Genomic DNA, 15,812 nt, shown 5'->3' with positions numbered 1-15,812 from the left:
AAAACGGTAACCAATCTTTAATTTCACCACCGAATTGCTTTAACTCTATTTTAGGTAATTTCAATTTCCATTTATTCGAATTCGGCGGAATAGTGCTAGTAGATTGTATCATTTGGCGATTGAAGAATAATTCTGTTTTTACTCGTATTAAATCTAATTTTTCTTTGTATTCTTCAATTTTCGCCCATTCATTTTCAAACTGATCATTTGAAGAAAATTCCAAATTTAATATTTGAGTATCAAATGCATTAAGTTCAACAGATAAACGTTCTAAAGTAACAAGTTTCGTTTTTATAAATTCTTCGTCAGGAATTTCCTTTTCTAATTCCTGCAAAATTGCATTAATTGTTCTTGTAAAAGACGCTCTGACAGGTTTTCGTTTCTCAATTAACGATTCCATTTCAGTAAAAATTAATTCAATAAAGCCAAATAGAATTAAATTCGATAAAACCAATAAAATTACCTTGACTTGTTTTACCAATCACTTCCGTCGTCACCAAAATTGTTCGAGATTTGCAAGAACTACCCGTTTTCCTTTCTCCTAATGAACTTAAAATAAAATAACTTTACATATAAAATTCTACAGCGTCATATTTATTTTCAAAATCCGTCGAACTACAAGAAACTATACAACAAAGATCAGATGGTTGCCACTCTTGCAGTGACAAACTATGAAAAGAAAAGTAACAAATGAGGCTGGGTTTTAACAGCGAGTGACCAGTTTTTGTATACTATCATCAAAGAAACTTCCCGCCAGTTTCGATAACCACGACTCCACAGCATTTTTCGTGTCATCGTCAGATCCAAAGCGCTTGCCACCAAGCTAACGCTTCATGTGCAGGAACAAGTGATAATCGGACGGCGCCAAGTCCTGTACGGCGGATGATCGAACTGCTCCCAATGAAACTGTCGAACTAACGATTGAGTGACACCAGCAGTATGGGGCTGAGCATTGTCATGGAGCAACACAATTCCTTTACTGAACCAACAAACTCTATTTGATGTTTTCATTCATCTAAATTTTCATTCTCTTTGTTTGTTTAGAATGGCACGCCTTAGTTTTGTTAAAGTCTCACAATATCGTGCCACATTAATGGTTTCACCTCTGGGAAGAAATTCAGTAAGCAAAACGCCTTTCCTATCCCAGAAGACAGTGCACATGATTTTTTGTGATGACATTGTCACTTTGAACTTTTGTTTTTTCGGAGAATGAGTGTGTCTCCACTCCATCCATTGTTGTTTCGATTCTGGTGTGAAATGACACACCCAAGTTTCACCACCTGTCACAATTTGGTTTAAAAAGTTTTCTCCCTCATCACTGTACCGCGTGAGAAATGTCAGGGCATTAATTACCAAGTCGCTTTGTTTTGTGAACATCAGTGAGCAGTTTTGGAAACACAGTTTGCGATAATTCAAGTGGTCAGACACAATTTCGAACAAAACAGCACGTGAAATTTGTGGAAATGCCTCTGAAAGAGTTGTCATTGTGAAGCGTCTGTTCTCATGAATTGCTTCATCAACTTTCCTTACCAAATCATCGGCGACAACAGAAGGCCGACCACTCCGAGCCTCGGCGTGGACATTTGTTCAACCTGCATTAAACATTCTTATCCACTTTCTCAACATTCCATCACTTATCACGTATTCACCCTAAACTTCTGTCACTTGACGATAAATTTTGGCCGGTTTAACATTCCTCACGTTCAAAAATTTAATCACGGCATGAATCTCACAGTCAGCGGGAGAACTAATTGTCTTAAACATTTTGAATGGGCACAGCAAACTGAAAACACAACATAGAGCAACCAAAATGGCGACAATTGAAAGTCAGTGAACAAGAAAGACTAGTGCGCATGCACGGGACGCCTACCACAGCGCTAGAATGAAACAGTACTTAGTTTCCGAATACGCTACGTAAATATTCTGCTAAAAATGCATATATTGAAACTGTTATTTCATTCTATAGCATAATTAGTAGATATTTTTTGTTAAGTGAAGCCTGAGTGAGTCCTTTTTGTCTGGTTGGAAGTATGAGGAATGGAATGTTAACACAGCTGAACTTTGATAAGCCAAAATTTAAGAGGATGACATTGAAAATATATATATGTCAAAGACTGTATTAGAATTTTACAGTTCAATATTCAATTTGACTCAACAAAAATTTTGATTTATTAAAGTTCAGGTGAGTGTGAGAAGAAAAGCCAGTGATTAAAAAAAATTTTTTTTTAATTTTCATTTCGATATTCTATTTGATGTGCTGGAAATTTTCATTCATCTAAAATTATATTACTCCCTTCCGCTTTAGTTCTATAGCAATAATTTGAAATTAGATGAGTGCTATAGAAGCAGAAGGGAGTAATTCTCAGCCCCCTTCTAAAATGAAGATAACTAGCAATAATTTTGAATTCTATATTCAGCATTCAGTTTCACTTATCAAGAGTAACTTAAATTTGTCTGTAATTAAAAGCAGTAAAAGATCCATTCATTCAGATAATTCAAACAAAAGTGGCAAAAGAAAAATATAAGATATGATGCTGACCAGGGTCAACAGCTAGCAAAAATATTTAATATGTAATTCATCTGAAATATATAAGTACCATCTTCAAAGTTAAAGACTTTGAAGGAAGGAAAAATGTGCATTCATTAATTTTTCATTATTTCAGAAAAATATACCAATATCCAGTCTTTATAAAAGTCATATTTGCAACCTAGACATTATTTTTCAAACATTATAATTTAAAATCAGCTGTATGTTATGCAGTTAGTTTTGATTTCTGCTGAAATATATTTAAAAATACTTTGATGCATTCTTACATGAATACAATATGTTCAAGGATTATGCTTCTAAAATATCAATACATTACTTTGAGAATTTTTTATTATTTTTGATTTTATTTATTTATATAATATTCCTCCTCGTAAAAATTTTTGAATGCATTTTAGTCTCTGCTAACATATAAACATTAAAAGAGAATATATGCATTTAAATTTAAAATCAAATACTAAGGAAAAGATATTTACTGAGGGCATTAAAATAAAGTTCAAATAAAAATAACTTACTTTGTATATCTTTTTCAAATTTGAAACAGCAACAGGAAAATTATCCTGTGCTGCAGAAGTCTCAGCAAAGTGCAATTTCACATAAACTTGTGTTTCTAGAGCTACTTTCTTGAAGTCTTCAGTCTCTGTCTCATCAATTTCTAAGCTGCTGCTTGATAATTCCTGAGATGAAGTCTGAATTTCCATATCTTCCTCCTTGTTAACAATTTTCCCCTCAAGCTTTTTCAAATACAAATGTCTACCAGAATTGTGAACAAAATATTATAAAACAATAGAAACAGTGTGATAATAAAATTACTAAATAAAATTAGAAGAATAATAGCATACATCTTCAATTAGAATTTTATTTATCTGAAGGTTATTTGAATTACAAAGTAAATTCACTCATGGTTTATCAATTTATGGAAAGTATTATATAATGACTTTTCTTGTGGAATTAAATTTTATTAATGGCATATGGAACCACATAAGAAATAATATTCACTAATAAGAATGAGAAATTAAAGAAGCATGACCAGAAAGGCAAACTGATAATTGGGGAATATATCATAAGAATATTTTTCTTGAGTAAGGTACATCTTTTATGGGATATGTTAATGAGTGGTTGAGTCATTATATGTTACAAAAACAGCAGTTCAGTTTAGTATCAAACAATCATTATTAGATCAAAGAAGCATTACCCCAGAAGGGTTATTAGTTTCAAAACAGGATTTTGCATTGAATCGCTCTAAAAGCCTGAATTACTTTTTAAATTGTTACCACTAAGTATTATCATCCTGCATCATATTTAAAGAAGTTAAAAAATGAGGAATCTGCATGAATGTATAAGGAACTTTCTCATTGTTAAAAAACGACTATACCTAGAGCCATCAAATTCTGATTATATAATCCTCCACAAAAATATGGGCACCTGGAAGACAGAATTTTGAATTTGTTTTGCACTCATGTCCATAAATTAAGGATAATGCAAAATCAGGCAAAAGAAGAGTTACAGTCAAAAGTCGTTAATTCGGACACCCATAATCCGGACCTCAAAGCTAAAAACTTTCTGCGCATGTGCTGCGTTGGCACATGCGCACAGGCGTTTTACGTGTGCACGTAAGACCTTGACTACTGCGCATATGCGTGTGCGCAAGTGCAGAATACGTTTTCGCCTGCGCGTTTAATGTATAACGGACGGTGTAAGCTAAAATTATCTATTTCAGTTAATGTTAATGATTGCGTTGTTCCTTAATCTTCGAATTGGATCCCGCTTATTATTTTTTGCAGACTTTAAGAGCAATTTTATAAAAGTAAACTTGAACTTTCGATTATGTCAAATAGAATTTCCGATGCTGGAACTTCCAAAGGATCTACAAAATGAAAGTATGTTTCGATGTCCAACAAACAAAAAGTGGAATTGCTGCAAAAAATGGATAAAGACATGAAGAATGTGACAGAGAGGTTAGTGAAAACGAAAAAATTTCGATTGACAAATTAGCCGGTATTCTCGGCACAGCAATTAACGGGACTTGAAACACGGAACTTTGTAACTGAACAAGAAATTACGTCTGTTTATAGAATTAAAAAGAAAGTATTATTACATAAAATGAAGCAACTTAAACAACTTACATTGAAAGAAATGTTTAATAAAGTAAACAAATAAATATTAAGCTTTTTTTTTTTTTGTAAATTTTGATACCCTTTAGATCATAATTGTTCTTTATTTCATAAATTACGGTTTCATATTTTTAATTTTAGAATTTCTGCATGCCATCTTACGAGATTTAAACTGATGATCTATAATCCGGAAAAATCGTTAATCCGGAATCGCCGAAGACCCGACGAGTCCGGATTAACGACTTTTGACTATAGAAGCAAAACAAATTTGACTTATTTGTAAAGCTTATTTATTAAACAAAATGTAAAGAGCAAAAAAAGATGCTATATGTTTGATATTATTAAAAAAATTAGCGATTTTTTCTCCCTGGAGCAAATTAAAAAAAAAAAAATAAATTTACAAAAAACCAATATTACATGGTTGGTATGATGATGATGCAATACAGTCCCTACAACGCCTAGGCATGCTGAGTATCAAATTATCGATCTGATCTTGAGGGATATTACACCACTCAAAACGTGCAATGCTCTCCGAAGTTCCGGTAGACATGTAGTAGGAGGTTGATGGGCTGCAACTCATCAGCCAAGCATGTCCCACACTTGCTCTATTGGATTCAAGTCCGGTGAGAATGCTGGCCAGTCCATACGGGTGATATCCTCCGATTGAAGGCATTCGCTTACGATGTTTGCACGGTGAGGACGGGCGTTGTCATCCATAAACACAAATTGTATGCCCATGGCGCCCTGAAACAAACGTACATGTTGTTCCAGAATGACGTCCCGATAGATTTGGCTTGTCATGGCTCTAATTTAAACATGCAGGTCAGTTCTGGAACCCAGAATAATTCCACCCCAAACAAGCACTCCTGAACCATAACGGTGTCATTCAATGATGTTTTCTTGGTGGTAACCAGTACCTGGAGCACTCCATATGAAAGTCCGGCAAGAATCAGACTGCAAGCTAAACCTGGGCTCATCGGAAACATCACACAAGCCCACTGTTGCGGTGTCCACAATGCATGCTCTCTACTCCAGGCTAACCGCAGGCGACAGTGAGTTGCAGTAAGTGAAACGCATCTGACTGGTCTACGAGCATATAGACCAATCTGCCCTAAGTGTCTGTACACGGTTTGCCTTGAAATTGTCGTACCAGTGGCTGAAGAGAGCTGACGAGACAGGTCTGAGGCTGTTTTCCACTTGTTTCTTTTGGCAGTAACTGCCAAATACCAGTCCTTATTCAGGGTTGTAACTCTGGGGCGACCTGTGCTGTAACGTCTACTCACATTACCATCATTTTGGAATCACTGCCAAAGCCTGCTGGAGATGACACTCTGGGCAATTCCAAGTTCGTCTGATACTTCAAGTTGAGTACGCCCACATTCCAGACGGTCGATAATTCTACCACGTAAAAAATCATCTAAATGCGTCCTTTGTGTCATAACTATTCGGTTATTGCACTGAAATGCTTATAAAGCGCCTGCGAACAATTTTACTTCTTTGCCTGTATTCCTTGTATATCACTCTCTTACCCCCTCGTCATTTTGACGTACCATCGGTGTCATCTGGTTACTTCCTGAAATTTGCATATGATTCTTGAAGATGTGTGTAGTGATTTTACAGGTGATATATTTATTTTAGAGTTCAATTTCCACGTGACTCCAAATTTTCCTTAATTTATGGACATGAGTGCATTATCTATTTCCTATTTTGTAAAACTTTAATGATTTTTGATTAACAAACTCAATGATTTCAAATCGAGCGATGGCAACACTGTATGGAGGGGGAACAATTTTCTCTCCAGTGCACATGTTGGAATATGAAAGATATGCCATTTTTAAATATTTTGTCATACTGCTGTTGAATCGAATTTTACATGGTTTTATTGCAAAGAACATGAAATTTAAAATAATGGTAACACACGGAACGATGGGAAAATGTCCCTTTGGGCGTAATATAACATCTGAAAGCCTTCAGATTTTTTTAGCAGTTTTCAATGTCTATAAAAATTTAACTCTTCATTAATGTTGACTACAGTTTCTATATCTAATGCTGCAGTGTCAAATATGGGATTGAACTAAAAAATCAGAATTCAGAAAAATCATTTACCATTTATGCTTTTATTGGAGGGTGGAGGATGCTTATGATATTTTTTCATAATAAATCATGTGCAGAGTCTCGATTCTTAAATTTCACTTTGCCAATAAATAAAATACTGCCATATTTAAGAAATAATCATTCATTAGCTAAATCTGTATGATTAATAATTTGGCTCTAAAGCCTCCATTTTGCTTGGCATACACCTCAAATGGTAACATTCTACATCGAAACATCATTCATTTTACACCTACCGATTAATTTATAACCCTGACAGCAACATGACAAGATTTATTACTTATTAGTTTTATTTTCATCATTCATAACTATCAACAGATGGTAGCTTGAGAAATGACTTTTGCTGGAATGTCTAAACTTTTTTTAAATGTATTAGTAATTGAATATAGTGGAACCTTGAGGTACGAGCTTAATTTGTTACAGCGTTGAGCTCATATAGCAAATTTCTTGCATCTAGAAACAAACCTCCCCATTGAAAATAATGGAAATCCCATTAATCCATTCCGCATCCCCCAAAATCTCTTTGCTATCTCATCTCCAGTCGACATACCTGGTATTTTTCGGAAAATGTCCAAGTACAGATTTTTAGCCTTAGCACAAATGATAGCTTCTGACACCAAATTGACTTTTAACTGCTTTTCATTAATCCACACGAACAACAGCTTCTCAACATCTTCTACGAGTTTTGGACAGCACCCCAATGTAATAGTTTGGCCGCATCAAGTTCCTTAATTTCTTTCTTCTTCAGAATAGTGCAGATCGTCAATATCGAACGGCTGTACGTCTTCGCCAATTCCGTCACTCTTATACTCCACTTATGTTTAGCTACGATTTCTTTTGGGTTTCCTTCTTTCTCTTCGCAACATTATCTGGGACAACAATCTTCTTGGGAGGCATCATGAAATAATTATTTTCACATTAAAAGTAAAAAAAAAACAATAAACCCACAAGTGCAAAAACCCTTAGATCAAAGTACACTGAGTGATCTGATGTGGGGATCCCCCGAGTCGAGCCGGTTCAGGAAACATGTGAAGCATACCAACACAGTGGCTTGTTGCTCATTATTCGAGTCAATGCTCACATTTAGATATGAATTTTTCACTCATGCTCTCTCCTCGTATCTCGAATTTCTCATATAAAGGTGCTCATATCTTGAGGCTCCACTGTACCAAAGAGCATGGATACATTTTATGTTTGCATTATGCTTGGCCATTATCATACTGTGCTTCAAAATCTAGAGGAGGAGAAATTTAACACGAATTTTTGTCCCAAATGCAAGAAATAAATTTTGTAAATGAGAGTTATAGGCCAAAAAAATACATGTAGTGCTGCGGAAATAATAATACTCAATTTGTTATTCAAATTACACCCAGAACTGATGCCAGAACTGATAAGGCTGGACCAGGTGACAGAATTTAGGAAATGTGAAATTTTTAGAATTTAGAGAAGTAATGACTAAGGGAAGGCTCTGAGATGCAAAATTTAGAGATGGCAAAATTTTTACGGTTTAGGGAAGCATTTGGCAGCAGCAGAATGTAGGACCTGCAGGCACTGCAATGGACCTCAAAATGTCTAGTGCCAGGCATAGATAAGCCTTAAACATATGAGGGAATTTGACTTATTTGACTCAGATAAGCCATATGAACGGGCTGGAAATAGACAAAAGTATGATAAATAAGTAAACTAACATAATCCATGTTTAACTTTGTCAGCATACGATAGAAGTAGGATAAAATTTAGCAGAACAATATGTATTTAGTCACCAATCTCATGATACACGGCCAACAGTATATAGCATTTGTTAGTTAAGCTTTATGATGACAGCCGCAAATTTGAAGGTTTTTCAGGCATCACAAACAAAAAGATAAAATTTTTGAATTAATGGAATTTATGCAGAAATGTGGAGAAGTGGTAATAAATGTGATATAATAGAAGTTTTCACTCTGAAAGCTATGCCCCAAATATCAATCTACTAATATACAACAAAATCTGTAGTATAGTTCAAAAATTCAGACCATATCACTACAAATCCTGAAGAGAGTGACAGAAAGCTTGTTGAGAACAAAAAAATTTCATCTGACAATTTAGTGAAAATTCTCAATGCATCAATTACAGAACTTGAACAACAGAACTTTGTAAATGAACAAGAATTAAGAAATGAACAACAATATATAGAATTAAAGAGAAAGTATCAGCATAAAAAGCAAAGCAATGTAAACAACTTGCATTGAAAAGAGGCTATCACTTTTAGGGATGCGCGCGGCTATACGGGACAGTTCTGAGAAATAAGATTCTAGTAGCACTGCTTTAAGCGGGAGGCTTCCGAGAAATGTTTCGTCTAGCTAGGAGGAACATGTCCCGGCTATGAGCAACATTTCGAAACTTTCCTGAAAATGTTCCATTTGGAGAGGTGTTTCTCGTATGTTCAACCAATCAGACGAAAGTTCTGCTTCTGAAGGATCATGGGCAACTTTCTATATGGCGATGGCTCTCACACTGTGAAGTCATGGATAGTGGAAATAGAGGGCGATTTAATTATTTCTGTTTTATTGTAATATAACTACCTGAGTCATTTTAAAAATGTTTATATATTCATTAAATATATAATCATGGAAATTTCAGAGTTGGCAGTATTTTATGACGTTCTTGCAGTTCGGATTTGATTACAAATTGTTCATCGCCAAAAGTTCGCCAAATTTGTCGTATTTTGTGCTGATCATGTATTATCACTGTTATGTGATAGAATTTTATTTCTTAAATTTAAGTTGAATAATTTTTTTAAATCCTTTTGTATATGCGTGGCTTTTCTCCTAATTACTTATCTTTGAAATTGTTAATTGCAAATTGCATAATCAGTGACACATTTCAAACAGCATAAAAGACGCATAAAAAAGAAAAGCATAGTTTATGTAATAATGAGAATACTCATTAAATTTGTCTATTATTTTCATGTTATTAATGAAATACTTTTTAGATTATAAATACATTAGAAACTATACTTTTATTGTAAATGCTGCATATTGAAACATTGGAAATTTATGGATTTATTATTATGCATGATGAAAAATATTTGTACATACATTCATTAATATAAATCTTATTCATTACATTAATACTAATAAATATATATCAACAACTTCTAAACCATCGCATCTCTCTATCTGTATGTAAATATATAACTTATTAGATGTGTGGAATATTATAGGATATATGTATGTATGAATACAAAAATGAACATTGCCAAAAGGTTTATTAAAAGTTACTTCTAATTCATATAATGATGTTGTAATGGGCAACAATTGTAGTCATCAGTTCTTTGAAATTATTATGGATATGTAATAATCAGTTGAAAAATAATTGATGAGCATTAGAGTGCTAAAGAGTGTACACATTTGGATTTGGGGTTAATTCATAATTATATCATATGTATGATCTATGTAATATAAACATGACTAATAAATAATAAGAAATGTAACAGCTATGCATTTACAACATTTGATTACTTAAAACAGTGCACAACTGATTATCACCTTCATGTGTGTTTACATAATGAATTATACTTTCCAATTATGTGCACATGCTTACTAGTGGCCGAAGCACTATTGAACACTGGTAGTTCTGTCTGAGGTTAGAATGCTGCGAATGGGCTGGCTACATGGGTGTTTTCTTGGTTTTCCCCATTTGTAACTAATATACGAGCCAGTTTTAAAAAATCTTCTACAAAGGGATCCCTCCTGTTAGGCAGATATACCTTTGCCGTAATCACATAAAACAAACTCATGATGTGCACCTCCTAATTTCTAGATTTGGTATAATTAATGTATTTTAGGTATATTACCGAGTGTTCTATGGGACAGTAAACAACTCGCACATGTTTGATTGCTCAAGTATTCATATTCTTTATTTAATCTTCATTTTGCTGAATAGTATCTGCTGGCTGTGAAGATGTAAATATCAGCCATACAGATTTTTGTCATAGAAGGTTTTTTTTTTTTTTTTTTTTTTTTTTTTTTAAATTAATTTTTTTTTTTTTTATACTTATTTATACTTATGAACAGAACAGTAATTATGAGTCATAAAATTAGTCAAGAAAATGCTTTCACCAGGTCACAAATTTTCCAGTGAGCTATCAAATTTTCATTGGAATGCAGACATCAGAAAATACATATAAGTAATGTCTCATAAACAGACTTTTAGCACACGTTTTAAACTAGTCATAGTGTATATAGAATTTCGCTATTACTGATGCAATTGATTGCTATAACCAGAAGTGTGTTTATCTGTTACTTGAAGTGCCAGAGTGGAGATCAAAGTGATTAACTTGATAGCAATCACCTATCTATTATCTTCCATATCCAACAATAAAGTTTAAAATGAAAAGAGTGTGAGCGATACAAAACAACATGAAGAAGCAAACATCACTTGCAAGGAAACATCACTTTTGACAACGAGTGATAACTGATTCTTGTTTGGCTTTCAGCCTGTTTAAGTGAAGATGGTAACCCGTTTTCACGGAAAAGCAATTCTCAGAACTGTTCCTTCAAACGTTTTGTTCTGGCAACAAATATTGTATGTGATAACAACAAAAGAAATGTTTAATACAACAAACAACAAATATTGAGCTTCTTTTTGTAAATTTTGATTCTTTTAATATCTTAAATGCTTCATTATTTCCTAAACCACTATTTCATATTTGTAATTTTATAATTTCCGCATGTCGTCTTACTAAATTTAAACTGATGATCTAATACCATAATAAATTTTAAATTTGGAGTTGGTGTAGTTCTAATGAGTACAGATCTTGAACTTTATAATGTATTACAGAAACGTTATTGACTTAAAAAGCTGACAGACAATTTTGTCTGCTTAAATAAAGCTTTTCCTTTTGCACTGAATTAGTTGTAAACTAATGTTAAAGCATGCTGAATAATAAACTACTTGCTATATTTACCTATTAGAACATACATCATCCCATATATTCACAGGATCAACTGCACTTGGATACCTTACTTGCCATACTTTTAACATATTTACTGCAGAAGTGATATCAACATACTTATCTAAAAAAAAAAATAAATAAATAAAATTAAAAAAAAAAAGAAAGAAAGAAAGATAGAGAGAAACGATTTTGCTGTATAAAAAAGATATAAGTATTTTTGATGAATCAAAATACATTTTTATTTCATTTACATTGATCATTAAAATTAGAGAAACAGTTTTAATAAGGACCTTTATTCAAAGCAGATGAGTAAAGTGTTACTGATTTATCAACAGACCTCTCTGAATTAAAAAAAAAGGCAGCTAAAATAAGCAGTTTACACTGCAATTTAGCAACAATAACATAAAAACTTATGTCAATAAAAAATTATATTACATGGGTGGCTCTTTCATTACTTTATTCTTGTACTGTAGAAGCACTTTTTTTTTTTTAAATATGACGATAATGAACCAAATTAACACAATTTGTCAGACAATACCACATGGCAAGCCACAAGAAGGTTAGAAGCCAGTAAAAATAATCAATAGATTTTTACAAGATTTTTGCCAGCAGATTTGAAATACGTCAAAGTGTAATTGTGCAATTAAGGATTTGGTTCCAAGATATGTGAAGAATTTGAAAATATCTGGCTAAGGAACTTCAAGAGCTACCACCTCAAATGACCACCATTATTTGCTAATAAGAACTCTTTGAAATAAGTGTCAAAATACCATGCAGCTCTAAAGACAACTTTTATCAGCAACAGCGTAAAAATATTATAGAACAATTTGTTCCAACTCAAATGTTGACCATTATTTGCTAATAAGAACTGTTTGGCATAAGTGTCAAAATACCATTCAGCTGTAAAGGCAACTTTTATCAGCAACAGAAGAGCAACGTAAAAATATTGTAGAACATTGTACAATTTGTAGACAGTTTTGCACATGAGGACTGTATGCATGTACATCAGTTCTTTGGATCCCAATAACCCCCCCTCCCCAATATCAAAGGGCTCGAACAAATTAAGCTGAAAAACAATGTTATTGAGGATGTGTTGAGTTATCCCAAGTTCTCTTTCTCGATGAATCAAGATTCATTCCCAGATATGCAGGAAAGAAAGGCCTGGTATTATTATTCTATTAAAAGACATTTTATTTTATACATAAGACTGCAGAGTCATTAGGAGCTTTATCAGAGCAGGAAATATGAAAAATGGGCAACACCCTTGCCAAGACTTGAACACTGGACTTTCCAGTGCTAGCCAGATATACTTCCACTTATACCACACAGACACATGATAAGGAGTGAGAAAATTTCTTAGTTTCTTGTACTTACAGGGCAACTAGGAAGACAAGAACAAAATTCAGACTGCACTAAATAAATTGAGTCAGCAGATTCTGTTCATAAACATCATGACATTTAATTTACATTTAATTCAAGCTTTCACACGTAAATATAACTATCAAAGGTTACTTTTCTACTGTAATATAAAAATGTCTGCAGAAATTTTATTAAATCTTTTCTATTTCTTGAATTTCTCTTCAGAATTTTCAGTAGCAACTTTCATAAATATACCATATATGACTTTCAATGCATTCAGTGTATTAAGAACTGCACTAATTTGAAATTTTCCATGTATATAATTTGGAGAACCAATAAATTCTTCAATTTTTCTCTTCCATTTTTCAAAATATCAGAAAAATTCACAAGCAGCTTGAAAATGTCATTATAACAATTTCCAGTAACTATGCGTTCTATCAAAGCAAAAAGTAGCAAAAAATCTAAAAATAAATTTGAAACCATTACATATGAAATTAAGTGTTAGTTCTGGGTCCATAGCCTGTTAAATTTACAGGAAAGAAGGACATGATGTTCTTATACATGACACTTTATTTTATGCATAAGATAACACTCACAGTACAACAAACAATACATACAACAGGAAAGAATACTGAGATAAAAGTTCTAGTAGAAGTAGAGGCATTATGGTAATACTTCTCAGTATTCCTCTCTCAGAGCAAAAAAATCAGTTGCTTCTGATCTGGAGCAAATATGGCACCTAAAAGAGTTCAGCATATGTAAGAGAAAGATTGTGTTTTGCTGGAGACAGACTGTTTGCTTAGGCAGGGATAAATGGGCATACTGACCCATACATCATTTACAATATGTCCCTGACAGCTCAAGAGTAAACTGAAAACATTCTTCAACCCTTGGTTATACCTTATATTGCTGTAACTAGTGACTCAGCCTTTTCTTCGCATGACTGTACCCAACTTTATTCAGTGCACCTCATGAACCAGATGCTTGAAGAAAAAAACCATACAGCATGTGGAGTGGTTGGGATGCTTTACGGATCTGAATGTCAGAAAATTTGCTTGAGATACACTAAGCAGATCATTATTATTAGGTCACAACCTCCATCAATGCATCTTTGTTGGAAAATTATTTTCTTGTAGAATGGGTAAGGATACATATAAAGATCACATCCAGCACCTCACAATTCTAAAGAAATCTTACACATTTAAGATGATTGGATGCTTCATTAGACAGCACAAGTTCATCAATGAATTTTTTTTCTCTTTAAGAGATAAGCAGTGATAATTTTTTAAGAAACAGATGAAATTGATTGCAAAATTATCTTTGTTTGCATTCACCTCTTCACTTCTGACATTAAAAGAATGAAGTTACCACATGTGCCTGTGACCTTGGAATGCTAAATGTCATTATGTGCCTGTCATGTATATGCTTGATTTGAAAAGCTCCCGACCTAGCCCTGCTGGAGAGTTTGGCATGGCCAGCCACCCCATTCTGAAAAGAAAAGGGCATCAGGTAACCAATGTGAGAAGAATGGATGAGAGATGCACATGGTGGTGTTGCGGGAACTTTTTTCAACTGAAATGCAGTCAAGATATTCAAGGCCTCTTTTTGAACGTGTTGTAAAAAATTAATGTTGATATTAAAAACATAGAAGTGTTTCAATTGACCCAGTGAAAAATGCTATATGTTGTATAAAAAATGCAAAATAAATGTTTATTTCTTACTACAGAATAAGTGTGTTGCTTCTTTCATCATGTCAACAATATATACATATTGTAAGTGGATAGGTGTTCAGAATGTTCAGAGTTGTGGAGGTAACAAGTACATCACAGTGTCAAAAGGGTTTTGCAATGAAGCTTAAAAGGCTCAAATAATTCCCAAAAATCTTCTTTTTATTGAAATATTTGAATTCTTGCATATATTATTTAAAAAGTTATTTCTTCTATTATGAAGACAAAATCCTTACACTTAAGATTAAAAAAAAAAAAAAAAAGAAAAGAAATTAATATGCAACATTGGTAACACTGGAAAGAAATATTATTTCTAATGTGGCAAGTATTAAGCACTAGAAAAGTTTTTGAGATGACACAGCCATCTATAGCCTAAAAAAGAAAATTCATTATGAAGATATTGCTTATTGCTTTAGATTCAACTTTACTAATAATAAGAAAAAAAAAGTGGAAAAGGAATAAGGAAAAAAGGGGAAAAGAAAGAAAGAAAAAAAAACACTATAGAAATTCTTACCTTGTTTCATTAAATTAAGAAATTCCTCAAGTTCCACAAATTTTACCAACTTCTGTAAATTCAAATGCTGGATTTCAACAGCTAAAGGACTTATATTTTGCCACTCCTAAAATTTAATTTCAATAAACATATTAGCAATCAGCTTTACACTTTAAAATGCTTCATAAAATTAAAATAAGACTGATTTGCCATTCTCAAAATAATTATCTACATATCAGTAAAATTAAACATTGCTAATAAAATTTTTCAATCGCATGCTTAGTTTTAGAAGATAAAATATTAAATTACAAAAATTAAAAAGTTACTTTGCTATAAGTAATAAGAAAAAAAAAAAAAAAAAAAGACTTGAAATGATTATGAAATCAAGCAATACCTTTAAGAACTGGTTTACACATAATGACCCATAATGCCTTGCAATATCAAATTTATCTTGGACTGAATACAAAAGAGCTAGTTCTTCAGAAAAATGCATCTAAATACGAAAAGCATTTTAAAATTATGC

At 33.0% G+C, this 15,812-nt stretch overlaps 1 protein-coding gene across 4 annotated transcripts in view; it reads right to left on the bottom strand.

Moving 5' to 3' along the window:
• The window catches only part of LOC118204935 (DNA-dependent protein kinase catalytic subunit-like), a 601,004-nt gene that overhangs the window by 140,158 nt on the left and 445,034 nt on the right, over positions 1-15,812 (bottom strand). For 3 of the 4 annotated variants that reach the window (XM_085815460.1, XM_085815458.1, XM_085815461.1), the window contains 4 exons: positions 15,684-15,782; positions 15,311-15,416; positions 11,723-11,831; positions 3,061-3,298 (listed from right to left, as the gene is read on the bottom strand). In XM_085815460.1, the coding sequence (XP_085671586.1) occupies positions 3,061-3,298; positions 11,723-11,831; positions 15,311-15,416; positions 15,684-15,782 (552 nt within the window). The remainder of the gene's footprint in view (positions 1-3,060; positions 3,299-11,722; positions 11,832-15,310; positions 15,417-15,683; positions 15,783-15,812) is intronic. The other variant, XM_085815459.1, reaches the window with a different exon arrangement.

The sequence above is a fragment of the Stegodyphus dumicola genome, chromosome 4, assembly GCF_044657685.1.
Source record: "Stegodyphus dumicola isolate Sdum_Otavi_A_Nest chromosome 4, ASM4465768v1".
Lineage (NCBI taxonomy): Eukaryota > Metazoa > Arthropoda > Arachnida > Araneae > Eresidae > Stegodyphus > Stegodyphus dumicola.
This window is presented reverse-complemented; position numbering and strand designations above follow the sequence as displayed.